General features: G+C 30.0%; 3 protein-coding genes across 4 annotated transcripts; 1 reads left to right on the plus strand and 2 right to left on the minus strand.

Annotated features, from left to right (window-relative positions):
* The first annotated feature begins 4,705 nt into the window (after positions 1–4,705).
* LOC107944243 (LOB domain-containing protein 15) lies at positions 4,706–6,062 on the plus strand. The gene is made up of 3 exons (XM_041094570.1): positions 4,706–4,864; positions 5,192–5,447; positions 5,547–6,062. The coding sequence occupies exons 1-3, from the start codon at positions 4,851–4,853 to the stop codon at positions 5,946–5,948; spliced, it is 672 nt and encodes a 223-aa protein (XP_040950504.1). The 5' UTR covers positions 4,706–4,850; the 3' UTR covers positions 5,949–6,062.
* Positions 6,063–16,779: 10,717 nt separating this feature from the next.
* Positions 16,780–19,646, minus strand: LOC121217923 (30S ribosomal protein S17, chloroplastic). 2 transcript variants are annotated; one of them, XM_041094572.1, is made up of 4 exons: positions 19,398–19,646; positions 17,615–17,831; positions 17,371–17,524; positions 16,780–16,975 (listed from the first exon to the last, which is right to left on the minus strand). In XM_041094572.1, exons 2-3 carry the CDS (start codon positions 17,774–17,776, stop codon positions 17,372–17,374), a joined length of 315 nt encoding a protein of 104 aa, XP_040950506.1. In that variant the 5' UTR covers positions 17,777–17,831; positions 19,398–19,646; the 3' UTR covers positions 16,780–16,975; position 17,371. The 2 variants fall into 2 exon arrangements, with proteins under 2 accessions (XP_040950506.1, XP_040950505.1); XM_041094571.1 differs by having other exon boundaries at positions 16,780–17,111.
* A 793-nt stretch (positions 19,647–20,439) lies between these two features.
* On the minus strand, positions 20,440–21,992 carry LOC107904435 (peroxidase P7). The gene is made up of 4 exons (XM_041094573.1): positions 21,740–21,992; positions 21,359–21,550; positions 21,109–21,274; positions 20,440–21,027 (listed from the first exon to the last, which is right to left on the minus strand). The coding sequence occupies exons 1-4, from the start codon at positions 21,959–21,961 to the stop codon at positions 20,636–20,638; spliced, it is 972 nt and encodes a 323-aa protein (XP_040950507.1). The 5' UTR covers positions 21,962–21,992; the 3' UTR covers positions 20,440–20,635.
* Positions 21,993–26,335: the final 4,343 nt, after the last annotated feature.

A 26,335-nucleotide genomic window follows, 5' to 3' on the forward strand; every position in this document is an offset into this window, starting at 1 on the left:
TTGTTGTATTGTATATGAATATAATAGCCATAGTAAAATGGTTTATTTCCTTATAGATTTGCTAGTTTGTAATGTCTTTACTAGTTGGATTATAATGTCTTTATTTATTAAAATGGTTAGAAGAGAAGTTTAACATTTTGCATATTTAATGTATAATATATATGTATTGATTTTGAGATGGTTGTATTTTGTTCAGTAATGCCTCGTAACCCTAATTCGGCGATGGATACAGGTTAGGGGTGTTACACGGTATATGACAAATTGGAAATGTGGGCAATTACATTTCAAGTTTAAAAAAAACCTCTAAATTTCTTATAATTATCCTTTCATTCCCAAAATTTGAATTTGAGTCTTGTTATACCTCCTTCGCAAGTCTCTTACATGTCCTCAATCAACGAACCACATACCATACATGTGTCCCTATAGGGCAAACCTCACATCAAATGAACCTTAGTCGTTAAGCAACACCATAATGAACTTTCACTAAGCCATCTCTGCAGGTGCACATGGAGTCTTGGGCACATTAATTACCTAATTGTCCTAAGATGTCATATTGTCAACCTAGAATGTCACATCACCACCACTTCAATGAGACAAGATATGACTCTGCCGCCAATAAGCTCAAGACGTGTGGCCTCTTTTATCTCCCATATATTAGCCTAATCACAACACGTGAAAGATGATAAAGCACACACCAAGATACGTACAACTTTCTTCTCCAACCAACTGCGCTCTGTCCTCCCAATTCTCTTCTTCATTGAGAACTGCAACTCTCTGCTCCAATCCAAGGTGAACCGCCATCATCACGGGTGTATATTCCTCCTTGACATTTTCTCTTTTAACAAATTAATCCATCGAAGACTGTAACATCTCATCATGATAAAATTTCAACAGATCTTCCCTTGCCTCAGCTTAAAATTGAGTGATAGTGACATCTCTATAAGTTAGCGATAGTCTCATGTAAAATGGGAATTAATCAATATAGAATTTTGAAGTGTTCAATTATACCTTAGATTTAAAATGAATTGAATCTAGAAATGGTACATTATAATCCAATTCCTATTTTTCAATAAAAAAATATTTTTAAAAAATATATATATGAAATGGGCTTTCAAGCTCTACTGGGGTGATTAGGGCCGGGTTTGGTTAAAAGGAATAAAATAAAAATGGGATTGAAATTGTGATGATTAAATTATTTAGGGGAATGAAAAAGAAGAAGATGTGCATGTATGAGGCTTTAGCTGACATCTACAACACTTAAGGTGTATTGGGTCATATCTTGAAACAACAAATTGCGGGTAGTGCACGGCAATTCTGATAAATAATTAAATTTCATTTTCGAAACTAGAAGATCCCAAGATTTGGTCCTTTTTAGTGGAGATGGCTTCTTGATTTTGACAAGAAACTAACATGCTTGGCTGGCCTTTACAATTAAACCTCATTTCTATCATCATCCCATTTTTCAATTACATGTATTTGGATCATATCCTAACCTTTCTTTTATATATATATATATATATATACATATCTTGTGTTAGTTGTAATATTGTTAGAAATTAAACATTGAAAAAATGGACGGTATGATCGTCTTTGTCATGAGAAAGAATGTTAATAGAAAGTTTTTGACGAACATTGCTGAACTGCGTATGATATTATGGTGGCTGAAGCTCTCAATTTCATGACAAAAAAACCGATAAATTTATGTTTTATTTTTGAACAAAAAAGAAAAACATGCAAAAAAAAAAGTGTTTCTAACTTGTGGTAATAATCAGTTGCAGATATTGTGGTAGAAGTTTTTTTTATCAACCAAAGAAACTCGGAAAAAATTAGTGCCATTATCTTTTAATGTTTAATGGACATGCGAATCAAAAAAATTTCACTTATCGTAAATAAGATTTCAGTGGTTGATATGGATTGAAATTTTGTTCTCATCACAATGACTTGCTTCTTGAAAAGTAAAGTGCCTAATATTAACTAACATATTTACTCTTTTTTAATGTATTTAAATTACGTTTTTAATTTTAACTAAATTTTTATTCGAGAAAGTGTCAACGAGAGAACTCAATCATTATACTTATATAGGAGTAAGCTTACAACGAGTGTGAGTGATGTTAAGCCTAAATAATCTATTGTACTATGGAAATTATAGTAGATTACTCTTCAAACAAGACCTTGCTAATGTAGGATTGGATCCGAACCATGTAACTAACTAGTTGTATTCTTTATTTTTCTTTTCTAATTTTAACTTGTTTCTATAAATTGCAATTAGTTGTAACAAGTTAAACAATAATTCGGCATTTACAAAATGTCTTTTTCAAATCGTATTTAATGTCAAAAGAAAGTTATATTTCAAGAATTGAATAAAACGTTGTGCATGCGGACATTCGTATCAAAGATGAAATCAAGAACTTTGTACAAAGAAATTGAGATTAAATTATAAAGTGTCAAGAGTTTAAAGCTAAAAACTATAATTTTTTTTATTTTATCCAAAAGACAAAAAACGCTTAAATTAAATTATTTAAGAGGGACCAAAGCATTTTCTTACTTTCATCCATAGATTTAGATTCATTAGCGATTATATTACTTTTCAAGGAAAGACGCAAGTTCAAATATAAACCATAAAATAAATAATTATATTATTAATTAAGGTTGAATTAAAATAGAAAGGTTTTGACATGAAAACACATTTTGCATTCCAAATCTTTTTTTCCTTTTTTAAAAAGTCAAGAAAAGTATTCAAACATAAACATGATAATTTACAATTTATATATATATATATATATATTAAAAAAAAAGGTGAGTAGATTAGGGTCTTTCCTAAGGAAGAAGCAAAGACCACATGTGGGCAAAGCCAAAAATTGAATAGTTCGACAATTTCCAAAAGTCAAAACATTTAAGGAGTCGCACGTGAGCAAGCAGTGAAAGAGCTGGCATTTTTTCTCTACAAATGTATCAAATCTACCTTCTACAATTCAAATTTAAAATTTAATTCCTATACTTTTATATAAAAATTTTAGTCCCTTTCTGTCTAATTTTATTGTTAAAGTTAATGGTGTTAACGGTAAATAGCTTTTTAGCCCTCAATATTTACATTTTTTTCTTTTTAATTTTATCATTACTCTTTAAAAGTACTTTAAATTAAAAAAATTTAAAATTATCTTTTTTCATATTTTAGATAAAATATATTTAAAAATGAAATAAAATAAAAAATACGTAAAATTCAAAAAATTGATTTTAAAAATATAAAAATTTCAAATTTCAATGTTATCTAAATCAGACCAAACTAGCCAATCGAACCGGGAAGCGGTTGGGAGGTAAAAACCAGTTGAATTGTGAACCAGTACGAACTAATTGAACCAAGCTTAAAATTAATTGAACCAATTTTGAACTGGTCTGACCAATTGGTTCCCAGAACAATCGATTAAAAGCAAATGAATTATTAAAAATATAAAAAATTAAAAATAAAAAAAATTGGTCCAACTACCAGTTGAACTAGTTTTTAGCCCGGTTCAATTATTTTGTACCAATTCACAAGTTAACCAAATTTTTACCTCTCATTGAACTAATACCCCAACTGTTTTTTGATCCAATTAGGCCAGTTCAGTTTAGATAGCATTGAAATTTGAAATTTTTATGTTTTAAAAATATTTTTCATAAAAATCTGTTTATTTTTTAATTTTAAAGAGTTATTTATTTAAATAATATTTTTAAATTTTATTTTTTAAAAAAGAAAAATAATTTTTAATTTTTTTAAAAAAATACTATACTATTAAAGGATATGGACCAAAATGACAAAAGAATATAAATGTTGAAGGCTAAAAAAGTTTACAAATTTTAAATTTTGGTAGATCCACAAACCGGTACGGATAGGTTGAACCAAGCTAAAAAGACAATTGAACCAATTTTTTTTTAAAATATTTTTATTTTGATTTTTTAATAATTTATTTGCTTTGAACTGGTTGAACAAATCGTTTTGGGAACCAATTAGTCAAACCAATTCGAAATCGGTTCAATGGTCAATTCAATTAATTTTTTTAGCTTGATTCAATCAGTTCATATCGATTCACACATCAACTGATTTTTTACCCCTCACCAGATTGATACTCCAACTAGTTCCGAGTCTAACTTGTCATAACATTAATGAATTTTACAATTTAAGTTTATATTTTTATTTTTTGAATTTTAAAGTTTTTAAAATTTTTAAAATTATAATTTTTTTATTTTTTATGTTTCTTTAAATATGAAAAAAAAAATTAATTTTTTAAAATTTCATGTACTTTTAAAGGGTATAGACCAATTTAATAAAAAAATATAAATATTGAAGGTTAAAATTTTATTTTACTTGTGACATTGTTAACTTTAACAGGAAAATTAAATGGATGGACCAAGAGTTTAAAAAAAAATACAGAAACTTAATGTCTATAAAACTAAATTTTAAAAGAATACAGGCACCTTTAGTAGATTTAATTTTTTTCCACTAAAAAAAAACATAAATTTCACCAAACTTAATCCCCCTCTCCCCTTTTAGCTTCCTTTAAAGCTTTTGCTCTCAAAGTAGCAATCATAATAATCTCAGGAACCCTCATACATCAACTTTAGCAACTACCTATAAATTTCTATTTTTAGCTTTCTTTTGTTTCTATTCTCAACTTAATATAATTATTGCATCCCCTTTCTGTCTATTTATTTATATAATTCCATTTTATATAAACAGTGGACCATACCATTTCCCTCTGTATATCTTGCCTTTTAAGCACTCTTTTCCCACCCTTTCTCTCATTTTCCCTTTTTTTTCTTCTTCATTTCATCAGCTTCACAAATTTGTTCTCCATACTTGAGAGCATGCCTGAATGTCCAGAGAAAGGTAAGAAGTACAAATCTTTATCTCTCTCTTCTCTCCATCTATCTATCTCTACATAAATACATACATACACACATATATATATGATGTCTTCATGTTCCTTCTTTACTTATCGAGATATATTTTGTCATAATATTTTCGGATAATGTGATCATAGATATCTTTAGGCTTTGTAGGAGCCTAATACATACGATGACTAGCTATTTCAGGACGTTTTGAGGCTTAATTGTCTCTTATAAGAAGATTATTCATTTATATTAATCAAATTAATGCATTGATAAAGTAATAAATCGATCTTATTTTTAATTTTTGGGTTCGTGGGTGTTTTAGGGAGAGATTTGATGAGATAGGCAAGAAGATCAAGAGAGAAGCAGATGTTTCAGCCAATTATCAGATGGGAAGAAGGCATATGTTGGGTCCTCCTGGAACCCTAAATACGATTACACCATGCGCCGCCTGCAAACTCTTGAGGCGTAGGTGTGCTCAAGAATGCCCATTTTCTCCATATTTCTCCCCTCATGAACCCCAGAAGTTTGCTTCTGTTCACAAGGTGTTTGGTGCTAGCAATGTCTCAAAGATGCTAATGGTAAGAATTGATCATAATTCAAACCCTAAACCCGTAGTAATTATTATCTTTTAGATTTTGCTTTCCTCTAATGGTGGCTTTCATGGTGTATTAATACAGGAAGTACCGGAAAGCCAACGAGCCGACGCGGCCAACAGTCTTGTTTATGAGGCGAATGTGAGGTTAAGAGATCCAGTTTATGGGTGCATGGGTGCAATTTCAGCTTTACAACAGCAAGTTCAATCTTTACAAGCTGAACTGAATGCAGTAAGGGCTGAGATAATAAAATACAAGTGTAGGGAAGCTAACCTTGTACCGCCCTCTTCCCATGTAGCCATGCTCTCATCTGGGGCTGTTTCGGTGGCTGCACCACCTCCAGCCACCACTCAACCACCACCTCCACCACCACCACCTCCTCTTCCTACTACCACCGCCGTTACAACTTGTTCCATATACACCCAACCCAACACTTCTACGGACTATACCACCCTTTCAAATGATAATGTTTCCTACTTTGGATAAAAAAATATTTATTACCTTAGACTGACAGCCAAAAGAATCCCCATTTATTTTTCTCTATAATGATGCAAAACAAACATGGAATAAAAATGAGGAAGAAATGAGTATTCTTGTTTCCTTGCCTTTTTGTTTTGTTTTGTTTTATTTACTCACTCAAAACATTACTGTCTAGCTTGCTCAACAATTGATAAACTTTCATATATATGCCTTTTACCTATAAATTTGTTGGTTGATGTGTTTCTTTCTTCTACATTTTGTTTTCTTATCTTGATTTCCACTTCTCTTTCAAATTTTCCTCATTCAATAATATGGCCACTATCATACGGTGAATGGACAATATATATTCTAATTCCCGCAACCTTATTTTCTCCTTGGTGACATGCATGTCAAGTAGATACTACTGATTATAAAAGAAAAGTTTTTGTTAAAAATACTATGGAGGCACCTAGGACTCAGATTGCATTTTTCCCCCTCTACTCAAAAAATGAGCAAATTAGTCTTTGTACATTATTTTAAAGCACAAATTGGTCCTTTTTGTTAAAAATTTCATCCATTTGTACTGTTAAAAACTAGCGTGTTTGACGGAATAACTAGATAGTTGTATGTCAAGTGCCATGCGTACCTCAGACGTACAATGACCAGTTTTCAACAGTAGAAATGAATAGAATTTTTAATAGAAGGACGGTTTACTCTTTGATCTAACATATATGACTAATTTGTCTTCTTTCTTTTTTTTTTTTGTCAAAGAGAATAAAATGCAACCCGACTCCTTGTACAAGGGCTTTCATGTTACTTTTACCAAAGAAGTTCATATTGCATAGCTATTGAGTGAATTACATATCCAACCCTAGACAATGGCAAACACAAGTGAGAATTTGTTATTGGGGTACTGTAAAATTGGGATATCCTAGTAAGAGGTGCAGATGGAATAATAGCAATTTTGGTGAACTTTAAAATTTTATAATTTTATTTCAGTCTCCCAATATCACCAATTTTTCGATTTAGTGTGTGTGGGAGGGTGAATGCGTTGCATGTGAAAGACAGGCTGTTAGCACATGCTATTCTGTGCCATTGAAGGATCTAATATTTCATGAATTTGGGAAGGGGAGACAAAAGGTATATATTTGTTTTGATCATCCCCAAGTAGGGTTAGAAACTTCTAAAGAATTTTTCTTTTATTTTTATTATTATTATTTTTTGGGTGTTTGGATTGTTGAAAGCATACAAATGAAATACTTTTATCATACATAACTCTTATTAGAATTTTTTGTTCATCTAAAGATATTTTACCCTTTTTGCTCATCTTTCAGGTCTTGAACATATCAACTTTTTTTCATAATTATATTAATTTGTAAGTAATTACTTTTTTTAATGTGCCCATAATTTTTTATGCCTATATCTTCATCTCCTTTCTCTTGTTAGTCATGAGTTTGATAATTTTAAGTTTTTTTTTTTTTAGAATGTATATGCTATAAGAATGATATAATATATATAAATATCTTAAGGTAAATGATTAATTATTAATGGGGTAAGTCTAGCTATTATAGAAACCGATGGAGCTAATATTGCTAGACATAAATGTTTAATTACTTTTCCTAAATTTATCTTTTTAAATTTATTAGATTTTATTTTATTTCTATTCCACCTAAAATTTTAAAATTTGTTCCAATAATTCTTTTAGGCAAACTAGAATTCAATTACTATTATGGGTGCTTGAGCACTTACATTAAATTGGAAATTAATTTTAAAATATGAATTTCTCCGTGCTCCCTAGATAGTAAAGGACCTAGCTAGCAAAAGTGAGAATCTAGGCCAATGCTAACCCTCATTAATTAATCACAGCTAATGAATTTGGTTCAATTATTGATTGGGTTGACCCATCTCAAAGTTGTATTAATTGGGCACACTTTAATAAAAGCTAGTGAATCTTGTCAATAAGCTAGTATTTAGTGAAAATGTAAAAAAATAAATAAAAATTGATATTTTGTCAATGACAGTGCCATTTGCCAGCTAGCTAAGATTATTTTGCTCAATCATGGGTTTGCTTGGCGTGTTGGAAATTAAGTGGCATTTTGGAACTTGTATTGCTCATTTAAGCAAGCAATGGGAAACTTTTCATTTCATTCATCACCTTTTTCCTTGGATATGTTCATTTTACTGTTTATATTATTATAATTGTACTTTTAATAACATCGTTTTCAAAATTTAAATATTTATTAATGAAATATATTTTACCTAGTTATTAATTAATTATAATATATATTATTAGTATACTAAAATTTATAAATATAAAAAATAATTATAACAAAAAAGCACAGAAAAGCGAAGTGGATGTACACATACACATTTATACTCTATAATTGGTTTTAAAATCTAATCCCATCATTATCATTTAAATTATCGTGTGGATTCTCTTTTAGATTATTTTGGGTTTAATTTTATTATATGTGAGTCTTAATTAAATATATTTTGATTTTTAATTTATTATGCTTTGTATTGAGCTGATTTCAATTCTAGTTGATTAAATATGTATTATTTGTGGTTGTACTCGTAATTTATACTAGTAAACTCCTTAAAAAATTCAAACCAAGAACTAATTGCCCAAACTAATATTTCAATGTTTGATTAATGTTATTTCACCTATCAATCGAATTCCAACTCAGTTTGTAAAATTAAAAAAAAAACTCATTATTTTTATAAAGGACTAAATAATTTAAAAGAAATAACACATATAATAAAATTTAAACCTAGGATATCGTAATATTGATTAACTCAGCATTATTGTTTCAAACAAAATCACATTTATTTTTTAATTAATTCTCATGGTTATTACAACAGTAGATGATCTACTGTTGTTGAGTCTCTAGAATTGTAAGAGATGTGATGGAATTTGGTCTCACGTCATGGTTGCTTGAAATCGTGGCATCTCACCTTTGTCTCTATGTACAATCCTTTCATTTTCTTTTAAACAAAAAAGAATTCCCACTTTGATTAAAATAATAATAATAATAACCAAAAGGATATTCCGCTCTTCCTTTCACAATCTGCCTAAGATTTTACAATTTATGGTCTCTATTCAACATAAGGATGATTGCCACCTACTATAGAAAACAAACAGGGGTAACCTATATTATTATTTATGATCACTATTGTGAGCCTTTTTTTTAATACAAATAATCTAAAACAAATTAATCAATTAACAGACTAAAAATTATTTAAGAAAATGATTCGATTTTTACTGTGACACTCGATGCCGCTTGATTAACCGGCTGCATCACTTACGTTTCCCCTCAATCATCACACAATTATAGCCCAGCTCATGGATAGGTCTAAAACTAATTGTGTATTTTTTTTTTTAATTTCACAAGTAACCTTGAAAAATTTTCATGTGTTTTTTTAAATATTTTACTATACTCTTATAGGACACTTGTTAATCTTTTGACCCTGCTGGTGAAGTCTAAAAACTCCATTAGCAATGTACCAAATATTATTCCATAAAATAATTAAAAAGGACACTTGAAATCATTCTAGACCCGCTTGTGGATTTTTTTTATTCCACTTATTCTTGATATATTACTAAAAATTAACTTTTGAATTTTTTTATTTGATTCTATTAGAAGATATTTTATACTTTTTTAAGAAAAAAATATTTTTAAAATACTATATTTTTAAACTACATTAATAGTCACCTAAATTCTTTTTTGGTCACTCAACTATTAAAACTTACAAAATGGTCACACTCAACTATTTAATTTTGTCTTTTTCAGTCACCAATTGGCTAACAGTAGCTGTAATACCCTATACCCAACCCAATTTACCAAATCTGAATATAAAATGTCACAATACTTACATACTTAATAAAATTTTACAATATTCAAAAACCATACTAAATGTATATCTTATTTATTTAAAATCCTTTCTAAGACAAAAGGTTTGAATGAAACATTTCTCGTTTGTCATAGACTCTCAAAGGTAGTATAAAGCCTTACACCATAAATGTTTGACAAAACAAACATATCCGTGGTGTGTATTATTATTTGTCATTTGAAAACAGGTTTCTAAAAGTGTCCCTTTGTATGCATAATATTGCCTTCAATCTGCCACCATGACGTATCCCTGGCTTGGTCCCTCCCGACGCACGGGTTCGATTCTCGGAACCTGCATACCAAAAGACACATGTAATTTCAAAAGAACTTAGTAAGCCTCACTCATTATTACCTTTAAGTTATGTTGGAGAATTTCTCGACTTAAGGGTTTTGGATTTCCTTTCAGACCTTGGCAGATACTTATCTGATTCCTAGTTGGTGAATTACCATACACTAATCTCTTCACTTAACCATATTTACACTTCTCACCCAATTGGCGGATCACAGACTTCACCCTATATTTTGAATCTCATTATACAATTTCTTTGTAGATAGTAGTTGAATGCACTTCTCAGAATGATACCCAACAGATGTTACTCTTGGCGAATTCTTTTATTAGATCTAGCGATTATCAAAACACCAGTTACATCGTATTTCCAAATCAATCCAGACAACCAGACTTGCTTAAAAGAATATAAGGTTTTAATTCAAGCAATAGAATCTCAGTTGACTTCAATACAGAACTTAAGAAATTTTGAGTTTGACAGACATTAGCACCACCAATATTCCAAATACACAAAGTTCCCTGACATGAAGGATCAGTATGGCGGAATCATTAAACGGGTGCACTGTCGAGAACACTTTTAGATAATGCCTCATAGACATGCCCAGGTCTTACCACAGAGGTGGAATATCAACTCGTCGTTTAAGCGTTGCAGAATTTACAATACAGACCTTCCAGAAAACTTGCCACAAGTATTCCCTAGATGACTCTGCCACTGAGGCTTTCTGAATAATACGCTAATAAGGTTTTATAGAGAGCTCGCCAAAAATCCTTTATAGAGAGTTCGCCACAAAAGGCTTTACAAAATATTTGCCACAAAGACTTAACAGAGAGTCCACCACAAAGGCTTTACAGAATATTCGTCACAAAGGTTTTACAGAGAGCTCGCCACAAAGGCTTTATAGAATATTCGCCATAAAGGCTTTATAGAGAATTCGCCACAAAGGTTTTACAGAATATTCACCATAAAGGCTTGGTTTGGTTTGCCATCAAGGCACCAAACCAACTGTCGTGCTCGACGATATGGATTTGCCTAAACTCAGCATAACCTGAGGTTTGTCCATCATCGCTCCTGAGACACGCTAGTAGACAAATGCAGCTCTTCCTTCATTTCTAGAATATGTCATAGCCATGGTCTTTCCATATAGTTGCCTCATTACTTTTCTTGTTTACCGTCTCGGCGGACAACGTACTAACCATAATTACCATCATGTTTACTATCCCAATAGACGTCATCAAAGTACCACCACGGGGTCCGTTATTGTATCACATACTTTCCCAACACTCTGTCTAAACCCCTTTAATGTCAACATACATTATCATACATCACTCAACTGACATAATGGACGCATCTACACAGATTTCGCTCATAATCTTAACAGAGTCGTACTTCCTAACATATAACTTCTCATGCATGCTTACCACACATTGTCATATTCATACAGTGCATCATACACTTTAGAGCATACATATGAATACTTTATAAAGAACATATAACCATACGTACACATAGCAACTACTCAAGAAGATATGCACATCGACCATACAAGGATTCATTATAATATAATGTGTAGAAGTTGGGTTTAGAGACTCGCTAGAAACCTACCTTAACTTGTCTTGGAGCTTCCGTTTCAAATGTTCGTCCCAAATCAACAACAGTAACTATTTAAAAGATCATAATATTTCCATTAGAATCCTCATTATAGATATTTTACTAACGTTTCAACTACATGCAACCCTCAAGCAGGGCCTTCCTGTAACACCCTTTCCTTTTATAATCGTAACGTGCAAAGCTGTAAGACTTACCATAAAGCTAAATCTACTCATTAAACGATATCTTAGTTTGGTTTTAACAAAGAACAAGAAGTGAATGTTGAGGTCAGATAGAAGAACCTGAACATTAAATAGACAAAAAAAAACATCTAAAATGTCCCCTTCCCATAAATATACTCTCAATCCCCCTAATTTCCCTGCCAAATCTAGGGTAGTTATAAGAAAATCCGGCGAAAGTTTACCTTATTGTTGACTAGTCATGGGAAAGGCCAAATCAATCAAATTGACTTTCGTTGAGAAGTGGCCAACCATGCCGCTGTGATGGTGTGTTCATTTAACTTGTTTTAGTGCACAAGCAATCTTTCATACATCTTGCTACTCTGCTCTTTACTTTGATCTCTACTTCTATTGTTGCGGAATCCCAACAACTCCCAACTAAACCCGATACAAGACCCACTTGAACAGTATTTATGCAAATTGGGCATACTATGTCTTGGCGATGACTCACGTTTGGTGTGGTCTTAAGGACAATTAAGTCTCTTACAACTTTCTCATACACTTGACAAGCTCTTAGTGCTTAAACAAAACTCTGGGGCATATTCTTCTTAGGCGCACACTTTCTTGAGCATAATTTTTCTTCACTTGAAAACATCTTGCAATTAATTCCTTAGATACCGCCAACGAGCAGATACTTTAACACTAGTATATGCCAATACTCTGACACGCCATCCAGCCAACAGGGTGGCGGATTACGTTACACAGCATGCCAAACAATTTACATACATATTTTACTCATCTTTTCGAATTCACCGATTTTGGGGTGTGACAGTAGCAACTTTTAAAATTGGCATAATAGCAACTTTAATCTACAACATTTATACATTATGTCAATTTAGTCTTGATTTTAAAAATCTAATCCTTAACCTTTAAACATTGTGTAATTTAGTCCTTTTGCAATTTTATTTTTCTTTACGATATTTTCACTTAAAAAGATAAAAAAAACAAATTTATGAGTTAAATTTAATTAAAACAAAACCAAAAAATCCAAAATAATAAATTTCATTTATTTTAAAATTAATCCTCAATGGAGAAAAAGAATAAATATTATATTTTATATTTTATAATTTATAATTAAAATTAAGTGGAGTTAAAAGTTAGTGCTGGAATCTATGCATATGTAAAAGCATTTATTGTAGAGTAAAATGAGGGATAGAGTGAAAAGTTAGTAAATGTTGATATCTAGGGATTTCCAAACAAATATTTTCTTTCCTCAAATTCACTGAATCCAAAACCAGTCGACCAATTCAATATTTCCTCTTTCTCACTTTTGTTAGGAATTTTATTGAATTAAAATAAACCTTAAAAGGGATCGATTCTTCAAGTGGTTGGTTTTTTCTTAAATATTGAAAAATTTAAAAAAATATATTACTATTATATATATACTCTAACAATACGAGGTTCACATTACAATTTTTTAATACATTGTACTCTTTTTTTGAAGCATTTATTTACAATTTGGGTAAATTATTTTTTTACTCGTTGCCTTTAAATTTTTTTAAGTCATCCCTTGCCTCTTCTTTAAATTCTTTCTTTATAATTTTGTATATGTTAAATATAAAGTTAATTTTAAATAAAGTAGATCTTTATTTTGAGATTTTACTTAATTGTATTAACTTTTAATGTTATCGTATTAATATTAATTTGTTAAGCTTAAAATATAATTTCAAAGCTGATTGAGTCTTAGCTCGATAGGCATTGGCATAATTGTCAATGTAGGAGGATGTGGTTTCGAATGCGTTAAAGCACATTATCCTCCTATTTTTGAGTTAGAGAGGGACTATGAGTAGTTCTAGACATTGTGTCAAAAAATATATTATTTTTAAAAAAGACACATATTAATAATATTAATCAAATTAAATTTATAGTTTTCAAATATAAAAAGAATTAATTAAATCAATTGATTAAAATAAGCAAAGATAATTACAAATTTACAGAAAAAAAAATCAAATTTTGAAAATTGACATTAAAGCAAATTAATTTAACCATATATAAAAAATAAATAACTTGTAAGAAATTGTTAATAATATTATTTAAACGATAATATATTAATATTAATATTCAAACCATGATAATATTTTGTATTATTTTAATATTAAATATTTTTAAAAATTAAATAACAATAATATATCTAATTCTAAATTAGTTAAATATTTTTTAAAAATAATTTTATTACTTTTTCAATTCATTAAAGATTTTTAAAGAAATTTATAAAAATTTTAAATAAAAATTAATGTTATAAAAAATATTATAAATTTAATATACACAACCGACTACGAAATATAAATTAATTATAACTAAAATAGAGAGAAATTTGGTCATGAATTGTAGGCTAAGTTATTAATTAAATCTCCAAGGTGAACAAAAAAAAAAGGAAGAAGAAGAAGAAGACAACATCCTAGGTTCTTACTCAATTGACCTATGTTTCTTTTAAGTATGTTTGCCTTCAAATTTATACAAGTAAGAGAGAGATTTTGCATGGGGTTTTGGTATTGAAACTGAAAATATTAAATTAGAATTAAAAAAAACAGTAGGTGTAATTAAGGTGATGATAAGAGGAATCTTTGCACAGCTGTTACATATTAGATGGTCTTAGGGAAAGATGTCTGAAGTTTTAGATTAATATGTAAGAAAATTTATAGTTATGATCAGAAATTAAGAAAAAGGATTATAAATTATATATATTTATGACATTAATTTTTGGCGAATTAAGGTGTCAGGTGGTAAATAAAAATTGCAACAATGTCAGATGTTGTTTTAGGTCATATATTAAGTGAAGTTGATGTGATTATTAGGGAGACACATCCCTTCTAAGATTCCACATTTACACATCCATTTAATATGTGACAAACTGACCATTTGCAGAATTTCTCTATAATTATGATTACAGTTGAAACTGATATTTACTTCCTACTTGTTATAATTAATATATTCAAATTCAATATTCTTTAATCTATACTTGTCAATTCTAAGTGTGTTCATATTAGAATAGAGTCAAAATAGGTTTAACGTCACGATGAGGAAGATCATGATGCCCCGATGATATGATGAACGACGTCACAACGATGCAACATGTTCCCTCACAAAAGTGAATTTTTTCTCCTAGTTAAACTTTGTTATTTTTTTTCCATTTGAACTCTGATTTTAGCCTATAAAAGGGGCATTTAGTAACTTTAGAAAAGAAGATCATAACAAAACAATAGAGAGAAAGTTAAAAGAGAAAAGTTTTTGAGAGAGTTTTGTAGGGAATTTTGTACTTAAGTCGGAGAGCTTTGTTTTTCAGGGTTTAAGGTTTTTTATTTTGAATATCTCCATACCATATTCTCGATTATTTGCTCAGTAATGAAGTCTCCTTTCACCCACGTAAAGATTTGTGGGTTTGGTCTTTTCTACTTTTCTTAATCATCGTTTAATAGGTTTTTTATGTACCTATAATTAGGTTTGAGTTCACCTCTTCTAAGTTATTGTACTACTTAATGCTCTAATATTTTACATGTAACTATTTCATGTAAAAATATGGATTATAGTTGATGAGATAAATTATAAATAAATTTGTCAAGTTTTAAAGTAAAAGAAATTATAGTAAAATATACTCATAATTATTAGGACATTAACTTACATAAATATAAATTGTATTAAAATACATTGTTTTAATATAAAAGAAGATATGTTTGTTTTTAAAAATAAAAGAAAAAGAAGAGAACATGAGCACATAAATGTTTTAGATGTTCCCTCAAAATAAAACATTAAAATCGTAAAGCGACATGGACCCCAAGTTTCCAAATAATAGAGTTTGACCATGCATTCTTTTCCAAATTAAGTTACATCATTTCTTCTCAATTATTTCACATTTCTTATTTATAAATATTTTCTTCTTTTTTTGAAAAAAATATATTTTTTTTCGTAAAGCCAGTTTGCTCCATTGGTGTGGTTTGGGCACCAAATAAACAAGCCCTGATTTCTTCGAAGTTTTTTTTTTTTTTTTTAAGAAGAAAGCTGAGTAGTTCACTTGAGAATCTGTTGATGCTACATTATGTCCAAGATATACACCTTTCTCAAAAATGGACCCAATTAATACATGTCATCTCTCCAATTCTACTCACATCTCTGCAATTCCAGCTTCTTAACCTAAATTTTGGAAATTTTACCGAATTCATGTCAACAACAAATTCCATTGTTTTTGTTCATGGAATTTGAAACCCTACTATTTCTTCGGGCTTTTAGGAAATGCAACCCAAACAATATACAAGTTTGATAGTTTCGTTAAATTCAATGGAGCCAATTCCCATTTTCATCATTTTGACAAGATGATGAATCTTTTATTTTACACGCAAGCTTCACAGGTGAAATTGTAATACATGGTTTCCAGTTGTGGAAACAAGCTTAGTGAATGACACCATGTTTTTTACATGAATTAGACGAAACATCAATTTCTGTTTAAACAACTTAAGCTACAAAATTAGAGTTATTGAGAGCTTCGCATGTCTCAGTTGTAGAGAAGAGATGGGAGTTCACTGACATGGGAAAAAATCCTTACGTGACAATGGCATGAATATCAAAATTGCTAGTCTTGTTGGTTATGTGGTAGGTAGAAAGAGTTCATATAATAATTTTTCCATCAAAACCAGCTAATTCTAGACCTTCATTCTTTAATTGTTCAAACATTCTTCGTATCTGAACAGACAATTCTTAGTGATTACCATTAGTCAAAATGAAATAATATTTTAAACGCAATAATTTTTTTTTGGGGCAGGGGGGCGCTGGAAGTGTGAAAGGGATCATAAAATCAATTCAATTGTAGAAGGTAAGCATCTAAAAAGGGTTCAGTATAAGAATTCTTTGGAACAAGGTTAACTGAAAAAATAAGGTCTCCCTCTCTCATCAGAGAAGGATAATTTAATATAATAAAACCACACCTATTTTGTTTCTTCATATTTTAACTAATATCTAGCTCATTCACTTCCCATCTAAAATAACCCACGGTTCCACTTCTATACTATTCTATTCAGCGAGAAGCGAATTACAAGGAAGTTTCTTCCATATCTGTTTTTCTACAACACAGTAGACACAGGAAGACTATATCAATGCAAAGCAGAACACACCTTCAACAAACATCAGCTGCACAGGCATGCCATCTTGAACATTGTTAGTTAGATCTTAGATTATTACATGTGGTAGTCCATAAACCTATTCAAAGCATGAGACACATTCGACCGAATTCAGCAATAGAAATACTATATTTGCAAACAGCTCTCATGTTGGTCAAATTAATTATAATGACACTCACAACAAATCAAAAAGAGAAGTTGTTTTCATAAAGACCAACCTCCATAAATGAATTAGTGCTTTATTGCTCATAATCACGACAAAGAGAGTAATGGGGGTTTTTCAGATGCAAATCAAAAACTTGATTTTTACAACCAAGTGCAAAGAAATCAAGCCAAACCTTATGAGGTTGAAGAAACTGGTGCTTCATTCTTGGCACTTGCATTTGCAGCAGTATCCACAGATGGGGGTGTATAGATTCTAGCTTTCTTGAGAATTTCAGCAACAACCCAATGCTTACACTTGCTCAACGGCCTAGAAGGATCTAATTTAACCTAAGAAAAGTACATATCCAAGTATTGTTAATATTACTTTGACACTAAAGTACAAGATACTCATACACTGAAAGAAAATGAAAGACATACCCTGTCACCGATGTTGCATTCATCTTTTTCGTCATGGGCCATGAACTTGGAGGTGCGCTTGACATAGCGGTTGTAAAGCTCGTTGTGGAAGAGCCTGTCCACCTTTACTACCACCGATTTCTGCATCTTATTTGATACAACAATGCCCACAACCGATTTCATCTTGTTTCTTTTCTGTATTCACTTTGACTGGCTTATAAAAGGTAAAAATCACTATCTGCAAAAACCGTCCACTTCCAAAATCAAAATTTTTAAATATAAAAGATGTGAAACAGAGGAAGAAAGATCAGAGGATATAATCAAGATGGTAGCAAGACTTGACAAGGATAAATGGAAGAGAAAAGATAAAGGGAGGTGTGAGGAAACAGTTTCGGGAGGCATGAAGAATAGGGATGGCAACATGCAGGAAAGCTAATTTAGGCACCTGTATCATAATCCATTTAGTTTTTTACACTATACTGAATAAAATAAATAATACATTTATAAATATTGCAACAAACAACTTGAATTGTTTATGTAAGAATAGACAAATACAAACAACTTAGATAATAAATGCAACAAACAAATAATAAAAACACATTAGCACCAATAGAAAAATAATAAGAATCCATTGTTTGAAGACTAAAATAGCCATAGTTGATATCAACTCATGAAAATTTGTTCATGATCTCCCCCAAATATGCAAGTACAACCTCATTTGGACATGATACAACAAATAAAAATAATAATATAACTTCGTAGATGAGAAATAATACAGTTTAATTTTCAAAAAGCAAATTACAATGTAACATACCAATTATATTGTATACCTTCTATAATAATACAGTTTAACTCTTTGTCTACAAGGCATTCGTTAACCGAGTATATCATTTACTCTTGTCCTCAATGATCATAACATTTTCATTACTAGACATTTTTGAGTAATCCTATAAACAAATTAAATCATAGCATTAGATAGAAACATAAAAGGAATTGACAAATTCAATCAACTATAGCAGTAGGAGCAGAACGAGGGTTCCAAATAGGGGTGGCATAGTGGTGTTGCAGCCACTATTTTGCAGTAGTGGCACTGTCATCCACCGGTAAGGACCTCAATAGAAGTGCGAAAAATTTTCACATCAATATCGGCTATAACAGCCTGCTATTCTAGGGATGAGCATTTGGTTATCTCGGTTGGTTCAGTCTGTTAACAGACAATAATCTATAATAACCAAATCGACTGACTCAAATTGCCATGACCGACCTGACTTAACTTTGGTCAATTCCGTCGTTAAAAGACTTAACCAACTCTTCTTTCATATGCCTATTTTTTCTGTACCATATAACTTTTTTTTTAAAAATCTAAACATTCATCTCATTGGAGTCTTTAATTCTTTGATTTGCCTCAAAATCAAACAAACCAATCAAAAAGAACGTGCAGTACCTAAAAGCATAAGTTCATAAAGCCATAAACCCTACCATATGCTAAAATTTTCCAGTCCCAACATTCATAAAAGTGAAATTAAACAAGCATAGATGTAACAAAGCTTTGGTTAATTACCCCGTTGACTTTCTTTAAAGTTTTAAAATTTACTAAAACTGAAGGCACCATGCAAACTAAAGCATTATACAGTAAAGAGAAACAAATGTAAAACAAGTTGTCTCCAATCAGTATATATATATTTAAAAAAACATACAAAAATTAAGTAGTACTTATAAAGACAATAAATAAAAATCAATACCCACAAAAATTAACCCTAAACCCAAAAAATCCAAGGAGGTTGAAGCCTAAATCAAAGAATACCTTAGTGAATCTGAAAGAGGAAGGCAGAACGGTGAGACCGAAAGGAGAATGAACGAGGAGACTAGAAGGAATCTGAGCGGTGAGAACTGAGGTAAATGAGGCGCCGGTGCCGGTACCACCGCTTGCTTTGACAGTGAGAACGAACTAGAAAGAGACTCCGAAGTATTGACCGTGGTGGATTTAGGGGAGTTTTAGGGTTTTCTTATAGCATTTAAAAAATATATTTTAATATTTAGATTAATTTTGTTGGATTCAGGACTTCTCATTTATTGGGTTAGATTTAATTGAGTTATTGGTATAAAACCCATTTTATTTTTTTGGAATTTGGGTTTCTATTATTTGATTAAATATAAATTATATATATATCAATTATCAAAATTATTTTGCCGATTGAATCTTAGTTTGATTCACATGAATATTATTGTCAATATAGAAGAACATGAGTTCGAATACACTAATTAAAATGTATTATCCTTCTATTTATGAGTTGGAGAGGGAGCATGAATAATTTTAAATATTGTGTCAAAAAGAATAAATATGATCATAATTTATTACAAATAATAAATTTTATATAATTTATATCTTTTTCCAAAAAAAAAAGATTATTACAAGTTCAAAGGGGAAGGAAAAAAAATGAACATATAGGTATGGGCTAAGAGGTTGTGCCAAGCCCTTAGACCTAGTTTTCCATCAAAGCTTCTCCAATGGGCTTATCATCTTTATGCACATAACAAAGCTTCGCCAATAGTTTATAACTTGCATCTTATAATTTATTAAATTTCTTCTTGGTATGTGAATTAAATATTTATATTTAAAAAAATCAGCTTAAATTTTGATTATAATAGGATTAATAATAATAATAATATTTATTTTTAGTATTAAGTGAAAATTAGTGCATAATTTGTATTCATTTTAAACGACTCCGAAATTATCTTATCATATTTATTATCTCATAAAAACTATATTTCAATTATCAATCCCCCAATTATATGTTGTAATGGATTAATTTTAAATAATGAAAGCAGGGCCTAAGACAGAAAGGAACATAAAACATTGTTAATGCTGAAATAATCATAATTCTGATCAAAGCTAATTCTCACAAAAGTCTCTCAGAAACTGGGTCTAAGCCATTGCACAAATACAAAAAAAGAGAAAATTGCATAATAATCTTAAACACGACAAATCGACTTGAGGAATCGAATTTCCATGCCTTTATTCTAATAATAATAACCCATGAATTAATTAACCCTTCTGCAGTTCTTCCTGATCTCTCCCTTTGATCCAGTGAGTGGACTAATGTCTCCCATCTTAATCATGGCTGTAACAAAATCAGAGCTGAAGGAGCTCGGGTTTTTACTGTAAGCCCTTACAATGGAGTCGGTGGATCCCCCATTGAACAACTCTTGATCCGAGTGGAGCAGCCCCCTCTTGCCGATGAGGTTGTTGAAGTACTTGTTGTCAAAATATGTTGGAGTCTGGATGTCAAGCGGTGACAAATTGTTGTCCCCTGACCCACTCGATCTTGGGCAGTTGCTTTGCTTGGTTTTAGCAAAGGAAAGATCGATGTTGCTCTCGTTGTATATGCGAGCCCTGAAAGATGTGCACCTTGCTTGTCCAATTGTGTGTGCTCCTGAACAATTTACAGTATGATTCTACAAATATTGATCCAAAATACGGAATATAAACATTTATATTTAGAGAGAGGACGAACCCGATAAAGCAACCAAGTCCCCGGTGGAAAGACCAAGAGCATTGAACCTGGAAATGAGTCGGTTCAAGTTGGAAGTTGGCGCAGGAATGCCATTATTTGCAGCAGCCTGGCTTGCACTCCTGGCATCTCTTCTTCCAAGCTTCACGTCCCAATTGGGTCCTCCCAACTAAATACATATATATACCAAATGAGTATTATTAATTCTCTCAACTACCCTTTCCTTTTATATATACTAAGTAGGAGGGCTTACAATTTTAACAGAGTCCCTAGCAGCAATGGCCAATACATCTGCACAAGAAACAACACCGGGACAAACATTCTCTACTGCAGACTTGATGTCGTCAATCACATTGAATCCCCGAGCTGAGTTTCGATTTGGGACTGCATTTTTCTCTCCCGTGAACGACGACGTGTCGTCCAGTAGCAATGATCCATCACATCCCTATCACCCACAATTATACCTTATTATCGGGATGTGAGAAAATGTGTCCTATAAATCCTTACTTTTTAATGAAAAGGTCTTATGTTTTAAACATTTACGATGAATGATATTTCAAATAATGATACTAAAGCAAGAACACGCCCTCCAAGTATGATAAAAAGTTTGAATTTTGGGAGTAGCGGAAATTACATTAACAAAGCAGTCATGGAAGAAGAGTCGAAGCAGTGAAGCACCCATGCGGGCCTCTTTCATTATAGCAGAATGAACAGTGAATTTGACAGTTGAAAACAAGTTTGGACATGATTCTGAGTAATAATCGGTTGAAAGTTGAGCATTGCTGCTGCTGGTGATTCCCCAGAAAACCACAAGGAGAAGCAAAGTCTGGGAAAACCTGGAAAAAGAAGAAGCCATGTAGGATTAATTTCAAGTATAAATGTGGGTTTAGGGTTGGCAAATCGTCGCTTTATATAGAGATGTTCTCAAGGTTAATTAAATAGTCTTCACAATGTGCATGCCATATTTTACGTCCTCAAAAAACAAAACTTTACAAAATTTAAAACTATTAAAAAGAAACTCCTTTTTGACTATTCCTAATTTATTTGAATTTTATATTTGTTACATACATATATTCCAGCTAAGCTTACCTCAAGTAAGAAGCTTAAGTCAAACTTAGTTCAAGGTAAAATTTTATTTACTAAAGCTTCATTTAGTTAAACTTTGATGCTTGACTTCATATAGATTATTTCTACAGCAGCTTCAACTTAAGTTTGATTAGCCTTATTAATTACTCAAAGCATTACCATACTTAAATTGGCTTGCTTCATAACTCCACCTTGATTTCAATTTAAAATTTTCACTACTTTTCTTTTTCTAAAAAATAGAAAAAAACTAACACCAACTCGAGTTTGAATTATAAGTTTCAATACTAATTAAAATAATAATAAATCAGACTTTTCTCAAAAAAAAAAAATAAGTCGGACTAGATTCTCAAACTAATCGAGTTCAACTTCTTCAATAATCAGCCTAAATTCTAGTTCTTTTAGAGTCAAATTTGAGTGGTTTATAAGTACAAATATCTCGTTTACACTTTTAATTCTATCTATTCTTTTTTTAAAAAAATATGCTTACACATATAGCCTTAATTAAACTCCAAGTTTATTTTTGAGGAATGATTTAATTATATTACGGATGACAAGACTTGTAGATGAAGGCATAACTAGTTAAAACGGGTGAAAGTATTATGGAAGTCTCTGTATTATGAGTCATATTGCATTTTGTCCCATTTATTTGGAAAATGGGTGGTAAATTAGTCCCTATATGTTAAATTAAAAAGAGAATTGGTCCTTTCTATTAAAAAATTCATCCCATTCTATTGCTAAAAACAAATATATATAGCTGACAAAATAAGCATTGTGTGTCATGTATACCTCGTACGTTCTAGCGTACAAGAACTAGTCTTAAACATTAGAAATGGGTAAAATTTTTAACAGAATAACCGAATTACTCTTTGATCTAGCATAATTTGTTTAGTAAGGATAACTTTTAATACAAAATGTTGCAGGGTTAAAACTTTAAAACACGTCTTTTACTTAATTTGAAAAGATCTATTCGCAACGAGTTGGTGATATGTTTGACCTCAAATTGTGAAGAAAGGCAGTGTTGATGGATAGCAAAATTTCAAAGCCATTGTACCCCACATTCAGACAGCTTAGTTAATTATTAATTTAATTATGGTTTGGTGAAGACTTGAGATCTCCGATAACGAAAATACATAAGGATTTTAACCTAAACCATGATCTTCAGCATATTCGCTTTGATGATTTCAAACTCTCTTCATTACTTCTAGATAACACATGATCCTCAGAATTTTGATGATTTAATTATATTTTAGTATTAGCTAGGAATTTAGAGTTATCTATTTTTAAGTATAATTAAAAAGTTGAAAAGACAGTTGCTACCAATCTCTTGATTCGGTGACAAGAGCTATATTAATGTACGCATGAAAATTTAAGTTTGATTTCAAGCAACTTTATTCCTCTCCCCCAATTATCAACAAAAGATTAAAAGGTTTTAAAAGCTCCTAAACTTTTCAAAAATTAATTAAATTTTATACCTTTTTCCTACTCAATTAAGCCCTTAAACACTAAAATTACAATCAATTAAACTCTTTATCGTTAAACTTAACGGTCAATTGTTACAATGCAACAACAATCATTCTTTTCTAGATGTTTTCACCACGTGGCATACTAAGATTGTACCACGTGACGAAAAATGATATTTTATATTTAAAATTATTAAAAATTAAAGAAAATCATAAAAAAATTAAAAATTATAAAATATTGAAGTGCAAAAATATAAAAATATATAAAAACTATTAGAAATGACAAAAAAATATATAATATATAAAAATAGTTCAAATTGCAAAAGGTTGTTAAAAATAATAAATTATATAAACTAAAAAAATATAAATTATGAAAATATGAAATTTGTAAAAAAAATTATGAATTTTTTATATATATAAAATTATTAAAAATATTAAAAAATAAATGAAATATTTAAAAAATATTATAAGAAACATAAAAATTAGAAAATACATTAAAAATATTTAAAAAAGTACACACTAAGTATGGTTAGCACTATTAAAGATTATAAAATATTTCTTAAATTATTTGTTGTACTCGTTCATAGATCTCGTCCAACGACATCCATTGTCAACAATGTTTTGAGAGGTGAAGTACGGTGAGAAAACGGGTTAAGAAGATAAATGACAATTGAGGTATACCCACTTCTCCTAGCAAAATGAAGGCATGATGTTGTTGCAAGGTTGATTATTAATATTTATTTAAAAAATTATTACGATGCAAAAATACCATATAATAATTTTTATATACAATTCGAATCCTTTTTAATAGTAATTTACATATACAAATTTTGAATATAAAAAGTATTATTTCAATTTTTAATTTGAACTCTTTAAATTCAAATATATATAAATTATTAATAAAAATTAAATATATAAAAAGTTATTTGTTTCAATTTTAAATAATTATTAATATTTTTTATAATTTTTAAATTTTTTATAGTTTGAAGTTATCTAGAATGAATCTGGACAAAACATTGTCCAGAATCAAATGAAACTGGACAACCAATGTCTAATTCATTCAAGATGTAATTTTTATTAATTTTTTTAATTATTTATTATTTTTGAAAATATATTTATTTAGAAAAAAATTGTTGACCTCACATACCACATCAATATCCTTCCACGTGGAATCTTCTGTTGGTTATTGTCAACTACATCAACGTGTTAACGATTAAATTAATCAATTAATTGTTTCTCTTAATGAAATGAACTAATAATTATTCATTAAAGATTCAATAAGCACACTTTTTAAAAACCTCAATTGACTCTTATTTTTTATTAATGAAAACCTAATAGCTAAATTAAGAAAATATGCCAGTTTTTTTTATGTAACACCTCAAACTCGGCCTAAACGTTATGACCGAATCAAAAAAAGATTTTGAAACCGATGATACTTCGATAAAAAAATATTTTGTTATTTGATAAATCGTCTAAGTTTTATAAAACATATCCATTTATATATATTACTGAAACCATTACATGTTCTTTAAATTTAACCAATTATTTTGCAGCGGAAGTTTGAAAATCGTTTCAAACAAAACCACACTCGTGTTTCAAAAATAACATGTGTTTGCTAAAATCGGTATTTTGTCGAATCATCGCAGTTTAGAAATCATAACACAATCAAACCCAAAAGGGTTAAATTCCTAAAAGCATCATGGATATATTTTTATGGAATTTTCTTCGATACAATATTAGGAGTAAAGAAAAAAGGTAACACAATTCAAACTCTTGTCAAACTAGTATCCGACAAAAGTTTTAACCACCACTCCATTTAATTTAAGACTATTTTTACGAAACTTTTATCTTATATATTTAGTATGGGATAATCTTGTTGTGGATAATCTTGTTGTTTAATGTATGAGATGAATTTTCATAAATTTTTATTTATAAAATTTATTGATGAATATTTTATATAATTGGTGAATATTTTAATAATTTTATTTAATCTCATTCATTGTATATTTTTGTATACATATATTAAATGTTTTTAAAAATATTGATAAATTCGAAAAAGTATACCAGATCAATAATAATAAATATTAAATTTATTAAAAAATATATGCTCTTCGGTCATATTCAACTTTTCTTTACACCGTGCCTAACATTGTACGACAACTCAAGCTTTTTCATTTGATATGAGAATAATACATAATTTTCATTTATGAAATAAATGCTCTTTACGTTCCCACACATATATTATATTAGATTATGTTGCATTTACAACGTGGCATAACATTCTTATAATATATGATTTTGTTGAAATTATAAAATTGTGTTAAAAACAATTATAATGAATGGAATTTAAATCTTATGATTTTTCTAGACTTATTAAAATGAAAAAATATATAAATATCCTTAAAATAAAATTTATTCATTTGTAAAAAAATTTTGACTTTTGGTCATTTTTATTCTTTCGGAAAAAGAATAAAATCGATATTTTGTCGAATCATCGCAGTTTAGAAATCATAACGCAATCAAACCCAAAAATTCAAACCAAATAGTCCAAAAAGTCCGACGAGTCCAAAAATTATAAAACTCTCACGAAAACCAAAAATTTCAGTAAAATTGTTAAATAGTAATAATGAAAACAGTTTCCGTCAAGTGGTCACCACTGAGCCTCCGTCGCACCGACTCACCTA

Source organism: Gossypium hirsutum, chromosome D05 (genome assembly GCF_007990345.1).
Source record: "Gossypium hirsutum isolate 1008001.06 chromosome D05, Gossypium_hirsutum_v2.1, whole genome shotgun sequence".
Classification (NCBI taxonomy): Eukaryota; Viridiplantae; Streptophyta; class Magnoliopsida; order Malvales; family Malvaceae; genus Gossypium; species Gossypium hirsutum.

Excerpts from the sequence above, each read along its gene's own strand:
- LOC107944243 (XM_041094570.1), top strand. Across the intron at positions 5,448-5,546 it reads ATGTCTCAAAGATGCTAATG|GAAGTACCGGAAAGCCAACG; the intron begins GTAAGAATTGAT and ends GTATTAATACAG.
- LOC121217923 (XM_041094572.1), bottom strand. The coding sequence starts at position 17,776 with ATGAAATCGGTTGTGGGCATTGTTGTATCAAATAAGATGCAGAAATCG. Across the intron at positions 17,525-17,614 it reads AATGCAACATCGGTGACAGG|GTTAAATTAGATCCTTCTAG; the intron begins GTATGTCTTTCA and ends TACTTTTCTTAG.
- LOC107904435 (XM_041094573.1), bottom strand. The coding sequence starts at position 21,961 with ATGGCTTCTTCTTTTTCCAGGTTTTCCCAGACTTTGCTTCTCCTTGTG. Across the intron at positions 21,275-21,358 it reads CTAGGGACTCTGTTAAAATT|TTGGGAGGACCCAATTGGGA; the intron begins GTAAGCCCTCCT and ends ATATGTATTTAG. Across the intron at positions 21,028-21,108 it reads GGACTTGGTTGCTTTATCGG|GAGCACACACAATTGGACAA; the intron begins GTTCGTCCTCTC and ends TAAATTGTTCAG.